The sequence below is a fragment of the Neltuma alba genome, unplaced genomic scaffold (genome assembly GCF_004799145.2).
Source record: "Neltuma alba isolate B1F8T4 unplaced genomic scaffold, ASM479914v2 tig00011698_pilon, whole genome shotgun sequence".
Taxonomy (NCBI): Eukaryota; Viridiplantae; Streptophyta; class Magnoliopsida; order Fabales; family Fabaceae; genus Neltuma; species Neltuma alba.
Window position 1 is genome coordinate 676,641 of NW_021636335.1, and position 7,723 is coordinate 684,363.

General features: G+C 34.8%; 1 protein-coding gene across 3 annotated transcripts; it reads right to left on the reverse strand.

Moving 5' to 3' along the window:
• Nucleotides 1-1,329: 1,329 nt before the first annotated feature.
• Nucleotides 1,330-7,408, reverse strand: LOC114716937 (CDP-diacylglycerol--serine O-phosphatidyltransferase 1). 3 transcript variants are annotated; one of them, XM_028902015.1, is made up of 13 exons: nt 7,045-7,408; nt 5,339-5,545; nt 5,152-5,217; nt 4,982-5,041; nt 4,473-4,563; nt 4,196-4,250; nt 3,961-4,040; nt 3,704-3,820; nt 3,492-3,576; nt 2,876-2,967; nt 2,448-2,701; nt 2,198-2,286; nt 1,330-1,806 (listed from the first exon to the last, which is right to left on the reverse strand). In XM_028902015.1, exons 2-13 carry the CDS (start codon nt 5,500-5,502, stop codon nt 1,679-1,681), a joined length of 1,281 nt encoding a protein of 426 aa, XP_028757848.1. In that variant the 5' UTR covers nt 5,503-5,545; nt 7,045-7,408; the 3' UTR covers nt 1,330-1,678. The 3 variants fall into 3 exon arrangements, with proteins under 3 accessions (XP_028757848.1, XP_028757849.1, XP_028757850.1); XM_028902016.1 differs by lacking the exon at nt 7,045-7,408 and having other exon boundaries at nt 5,339-6,755; XM_028902017.1 differs by lacking the exons at nt 5,339-5,545; nt 7,045-7,408 and having other exon boundaries at nt 5,177-5,217.
• Nucleotides 7,409-7,723: the final 315 nt, after the last annotated feature.

Genomic DNA, 7,723 nt, shown 5'->3' on the forward strand with positions numbered 1-7,723 from the left:
ACCACTAGAGATTGGCACTTCAAGGGGCAAAAAAGGAAGAATATGGAGGCTTAAAGGAAAGTTGCATGAAATGTCATGCAATTATATGTTCAACTATGTTTTGTAACTAAAAGTTTTGAATATATTTATGTAATGTTATGTAAACCTTGATGGACGGGTATATGGGATAATGCTCCCACCTCTTGGGAGGTATAATGATGCATAAGTATAAGTTGGTATGAATGGTAAATGGTAAACACAGAGGATTGGCCAAAATTCCACAAGTTAATACAAGTAAAAAGGATATATATTCTTGAAAAATTAACCAAACGAAAGAATCTGACCATGAGATTTGGTAAGCTTATTATAAGCTTCAAATGGAGTGGTAAAACACCTAATTTGAAACTGTGCGTTAAAAGTTATGAATTTTTAAAGTTATGGTAAAAAATTAAAAAATAAAACAATAACCAAATGAATAGTATTTTTCATACGAAAAATAAAGCCCCATTGATAAAGGTATTTGACTAATGAGTATGTTTCCCATGTAAAGAAATGAAAGAGCTTCAAATAAAACTTTAAAACATCTCATTTTGATTTTTCTAAAATTAATTGTAAATTAAGGTTACTAAGTGAATAGTAACTCGAATGTGATTTTTCAAAATATAATCTTCTAAACTTAATGTCATGCAATGTGATTCCATTTGACATGTTATAAATTAAGATTGTATAGAATACGATCTAGATTGTGTTGTTATATTGCATTAATCCAGAATTAATTTGAACGCCTTAGGAGGCGCATTAATGAGTTTCTCACGTACTAAGAAAAACATTAGATATATAAAATCTTTCACTTTTGTTCTAAGGAGAACACTAAATACTAATATATTTTCTCTCACTCATTCCTCTCTCTCTCCACATTCACTGTAATTAATAGGGATAGAATTGAAAATGAAATATTAAAAAGGTTAAAAGTAATAAATAAAAAAGACCAAAATCCCTCCCCCCAAGTGACAAATAATAAGGGACCAGAATTGCATATAAGAAAAAGACCAAAAAATATTTTGCATATCCTACTTATAAGTTGCATCATTAAAATGTTAACATAAATATATTATCTCATTCTTTATTTATTGTTGTGTAGATTGTTACTTTGTTAGAAAGAGTATATCCAATACAGTCATAAAGTTGAAAAATTGCTAAATTTTTCTTAATCCCAATTATATATGGTGGAAATGGCTTCTAAATAAAACAGAGTAATATACTTCCTGATTTTCTAGTCAGATTGGCCCGTTTCTATTTTGCAGCTCAAAAAAAGTCCAATGACGAAAGCACCAGCATTACATGCACTTCTAAACACATAAGGCCAACCTTGCATCATGCAAATTCTAGTCACACAGTACAAGTAAAAAAAGAAGCCCAGAGTTCTCCCTTTATCAAAAAGCTGAAACCAATGAATTGACATTATAGGGAAGAAATTGACCAAACTCACTTATTTAAAGAAACCTGTTCAGATGCCTCTCATATCAGAAGTTCTTTCTGCCAGCCGAAATTCTAATATTTGTTTGCTCAGAAACTGTGGAGCACTATCCTAGGAAACTCATCATTTACAATTATAATGTAGAAAGTCATTCGTGAATGTGAATGACCATCAAAATCGGGAAGGAATCAAAGAATTGATGCACTACTTTGAACAGTAAAGTTATCGCCGCTTCTTCCCTAGATTCCGATGCAGTTGCCAAGACCAAACAAGCAAGGATGTAACAAGAGTTACTCCAACTGATGACCAGAAGATAACTAGCCATAAAGGCATTGAATTATGATACAAACCTAATGAAACACAACAAATTGGTTATTAGAAAATCTTTGGCTTAAAAAATAAGGGGCAAAAAACTTTGCTTAAGTATATAGGAATTTGTTTGGAATCTACTATAAAAATCATGACACAACAACAAGCCTTGTTCCACTAAATAGGTTAGCTACATAATCGTATGACGTCATTGTGCTCTACTAACAACCAAATCTTTAGATAGCTTATTAATCCAAAGGCCCTGCTCAATGATTTTATTGAATGTTCTCTTGGTCTTCCTCTACTCCTTTTCAAAAAATTGCATACTCTCTGATCTATCCCCCTTACTCACTTAATAAAAAGCACAACACTAAAGAACATTTTTTTTCAGTCAATGACAGCAGGAACGAACATATACATGAAGAGACCTACCATGTCCAAACTTGATGCAAATCAAAAGTTCCACAATGCAAATAGCAAGTGACAGCCAACAAAATGCTCCAACCTTCTTCACTGGCTTCCTGGATAGTTCACAATGAATTGTTTAGATGAATAGCCAGAAGCATAAGAAAAGTGTGTGTGTGTGTGTGTGAGCATGCCATTTAATCACATACAATGCATAAGCAGACAATAATCTTATGTCCTCCTTTTTCCCCTTAGGGACAAGAGATGGGGGATGTACCTGTCTTGAAGGTATGTGTTGTACTCACGAATGGTTGGAATTGCTATTAACCACCATAAAATCAACCTATAAATTATAACTGGGTTCCGTGGAGGTATCCAGAGACAAAACTTCAGAAAGAATGTATTTAGTTCCACTGTCAAAAAAACAATACAGAGACTAAGCACTTGAACAAAACGCCATGGACCAAGCAATGGATGCCACTCATCCTTGTCCCACTGTGCTGGTGTGAATTGGCCTAATGTTCTTTTCACCTGATAATAGTATCAGGAGACAGAATGTTAGAGAAAGAAGAATAAGAAAGCCAAAGTTGGACAACAATCCAATAGAGAGAGACGGAAATCAGAAAGATGTGAATGGATTGATCTTTAAACCATGCAAATAATAATAAGTCATAAATAAAAACATCTATAATAGCTAAAACATACTTTTCCTATTATATTAGGTTGGCGGCTTAGACCAACCCACTTGTATGTTTTCCCGTCAAAGTATCTAACAGTATGCATTCCTGCCCATATACCTGCAAAGTCAGTCACGTAAAACATGTTTTCAACAGCTCTAAAACATTCTAATTCATTCTTGATATAGCATGTAGTCTCACTAGACGATATAAATCAATAACCAATATCTTATCTCATGGCATATTATTCAGAAACCTGAGCCAGCAATTCTAGTTTCTTTGGAAATTTCATTCGGAATAGGAACAAATGCACCAGAACTTAACAGCTCTAATTCAAAATAGTGCCAGAAAACATAATTTCCAGACAACCATAAAGTTCAACTGCCTTAGAACATTAAATGGAAAGCATTCATCCACATAAATGTTGAATTCTTACAAGCATTCTACATATGAAAAGCTTGCCCTTTGCAAAATGAATTTTAAGTCGATCACCAAAAAAGGGGGGAAAAAAAAAAAAGAAACATAAGATCAGAGCAATGAATGAGTTGAATGTAATCATTTACATATTAATACAAGATATATGCGACACATGCAATATTCCCCTCACCAACAAGCCAAGGAAAAACAAATGCACAAATTCTTACCAAACCAATTGCAGATCAAGATGTCGAGAATAATGCTGTCCCACCAGCACTCGTTGAAGTTTGGTAACATATGGCGGAAGGTAAACTGGATATGCCAACGTGAAATACGTTTAGAATATAGAAAAATTTAAAAAGCTAGCATTCTTCAAGGGGACTTGAGTGCACAGCCATGCAAAGGAGGGTGTTAAAGAATTGAAAGACCAAGGGCTAACCTCCATCAACTCAAATCCAATCGACAACACCCACAAAAGGGGTTGATTACGTATCAATATTGCCTTTCCCCACCATCCAATGATATGAGCGAGAACAAACTCATCAAAAAGTGTCTCCTTGAGAAAGAAAAAATATATAAATATATATCAGCTACATGTGGAACTAAATAACATAAAGATAACAAGATAACATCAGAGGATTAAGAAGAAAAATAAAGCAAAAAATAAATTAAAGGTTTTGAAAGAAGAAATCATACATAAACATTCTTAAACCTGCTTGTGGGGTTTTCAGGTATGTATATGCGACAATCAGCACCATATGACCTTTCAGGAAGCTCTGCATAAAGTAAAGCAAAATAATTATGATTCAAATTGACAAAAAATTCAAGTCTCAAAGCAACTCAGCCCAAAAATAAATTAATCCTGTTTAATTCAATGCTAAAAAATAAAATTAAAGGAAAAATAATGAGAAAGAAAAACATATAGCATTACCAACACCAAGATCAGGATGAAGAAACTTCATAAATTGTCTAGCATCATCACGCTTCTGCAGAAACATAAATGTGAGGCTACAGATAAGCATACAGTCGATTCAGTTAGAGGCAATAAAGCAGGAAATTATATCTGCTTTCATGTTTATCACAATATCACCCACAAGTTGTAATGGGCAGACAGAAAGAATGGGAGAGAAGCGACATATGCAAATCAAGAAAGTATGCAAGAATCCAATTCAAATGCAAGGAGGTCAAATTGAAACAAAACAATCAACCTGGAAAAGCAAAAATGTAAGTGCGACAAGGTAAACAACAGCCATGCCATGGACCAGGCGCCAAATTGCAGGATGTGGTCTGATCAGAACCCTGAATGAAGACAGAAAAATAATGAAAGTCAGACAAAGATAATTGTCTAAACAATTAATTTACCACGAAAATTAAGCCAACTAATATCCTAACTCAGCAAAACCACCCCATCTAAAACGCAGATTTCATTAGATCACATGACCAAGGGCTATTACAAACTTGAGTTGTCATCAGGATGATTTGTAGTGTGATTGTATCAATTGGCCACATAATCTTAATTGAAGAAATACAAAGAAAGATTGAAAGAAACCAATTAAACATCATGATCTTCTTCTGATTTTTAAAATGAAAAAGTATTTTCTCATATCTAACGAGAAAGTCCACAAAACAAGCTCCACAGTATGGGACAGGTGTGAAGTCAACAAGAAATTAGAATAGGAGATTTATAAACTACACTAAGCATTAATACAATACTCACGTGGAGGGAGCTTGCAGCAGGCAATAAGCAAGAAAAACTGCAATCATTGCCCATACACCCCTAAAAAGAAATTGAAAGTGTAGTCAAAACATTATACAAGCATTCTAGCTACAAAATGTAAGCCTTGAAATAAGCAAATATGAAACCTATAAATATCAAAAAGAGCAGACCTTTTAACAGAAGTTACAAGATCACCTGATGCATCTCTTTCGGGATCAAGTGCTCCACTTGCCCAACTGGCATATGCATCCAAAATAAAAAATTTGATCAAACTCAATAATAATGTAGGACAAATTCCTGAGTAAGTAATAATACACCAACATTATATGGAAATAAATTATCTGGCAGCAAACTCACATAAGAAAACAGGCACCAATCAGTAACAATGTAATTGTGCGAGGCTTGTATGCCCACGCAGTCCATGGATCAAATTCATCTTCAAAATCTGACAGATGAGAGCCACCATTTTGTTTAACAAGATAGTCATTTCTCTTTACTCTTTGATGACCCTTGGTGTCCATAATTTACTATTGAAGAGAAGCTACTTTCTCGCTACTGTTAAATCTGCAAAAGTAAAATCATTCACTGATCTTGTGAGGCTGTGACAAAGGACATCAGTAACCTATGCTCCTTAATAAAACACTCTTGCAAAGCATACAGAGCAACAAATGACATGAAACATATAATCTCCTCCATGTGAATCAAGGAACCATCTATATCTAACTATGGAAGACTGGTGCGAGCACGAATAATAATACTTTTAACAATGTCCCATGCAGAATTGCATCTCAGTCACATATCATGTGCAACCATCAACAAGAGAACGGTATTCAGAGAAGAACAAAAGATGTATAAAACTCCAAAGAAGTCAATAAAGATGGTTCTATGATAGCAAGCAGTATAAATGTGTAACGCAATTGCGGTCAACATAAGGTACAACAGTTGTAAGTAAAAATGATAGTGAGTTTCAAAAGAATATTTTGTATTCAAAAGAATATTTTTACAAAATATTATTATAAGATTTCCCCTTTTCTAACCCTTTCTTTTCTTTTGCAGTGGACTCAAAACATTATTTCTGCACAAAAGGCATTACCTAGTTTTCATTTAATGCAAAACAAGTAATCCCAAGGATCCGCCCACATGAACAAGTGGCCAACAACTTCTGTGTACTTAACCACCTTGGGGTTCCACATTAAAAACCAGACATGACAATTACAGGAAGCTAAACAAGTTTCAACATATCAAACCTTAAATTGCAATCCTATGGCAGTATCTAAGAAAACACCTTAATATGAAACGCTATAGATTTGACCAACAGTACATCACAAATTCTACCATATACTGAAGGACTCTATAACATTATGCAACTTCAGCTTTAATGTCTGAGCAACAGCAGAACAGTACAATCCTGCATTTGAACACAGAACAGCCACATGCATGTCACAGAATAGCAGGCTGAGCAATTGACCCCTTCTTGAAACTAAACTTTTCAACAAGCACTTGACAAAAGGTTAACTACAACAAGAACTCCAAACATATACAAATCATAAAGTTTGAACCCTTCAAAATAAATTTAATGTAAACAGATATTAAATTTACGATCATAGCATCATGATGCATCTAAATCTCGCATCCGAGGCCACTAATCAGGAAACCCATTACAGTAATACATAATTCAACACTACGCCATTGCATGTAAGAAAGAAAAACAGATTGAAGCTTGAACCCAATGGAAAAATTAATTGTCCATTGTTGTTGAAGGGGACAGAAAAAACTTTAAAATATAAAGAATAAAGAATCGGGACGACCCGGAAAAAGGAAGAAGGAAAAGATGACGTCCACTGAATATGAGTAGATTCGAAAACTGGAACAAGAGAGGAAGTAGAGAACTTTGCATAGGCACAAAAAAGATAGAGATATAGCGTATTTCAAAGCTAGTGGTATCACACAAAAAGGAATCTATCTATTTTAACTCCAAAAAAGAAAAGGGGGAATAAACACACAGAAAAAGTGGGTTAGAAAGTCAGGTTATACTTTTTCCTGTTACGGGGTCGGGAACTTACGTAAAGAGAATGTGGGAAGCGGCAGAAATGAGGACCCCTGGCCGTACGATTGGAGAAACAAGAAGATCGCAGCCGTCGGATCAGAGCAGAGGGAAGGGAGGTTGTAGTAAGATAAAGAGAGAGATAAAGAAGGGGGGCGAGTTTAACAATAACGAATGATGATATCGAAATCGGGCGAAAAGAAGAAAAGTGTCTGTGTTTCTGCTACTGAAGAGCCATAAGAATTGCATATAATTTTTTTCGCAGAGAATGAACGGGAAGGGAGTTTTCAAGTTTCAGCTTTGAAGCGTCCCTCTATTCGTGACTGTGAGTCTCTGGTCCATGCGGGTGTGCTTCTTCGTGTTCTCTGTGTGTGTGTGTTCTGCAACAGCGGCTATAAGGGCCAACGGAGGATGACGAGAGAGCGTACGACGGTCAAAGAGAGATTTGAAGATGTTTTTGGATACGCCCCACGGTGAGAAAGAAAGAAAGAAAAAATATATTAAGAGGAAGCAAAATCTGGGCGTAAATATAAAGCTTGCATAATAAAATATATAAATATTTGATGTTCAGCTTTGTTTCAATTATTAGTTTGACCCTATAGTTTAGTGTTTATCAACGAAATTTTTAATATTTTATAATCATATACAACTAGTCCTTGTAGTCAAAAGGGCCAAATTGGCAACTAAGATGAATTTAA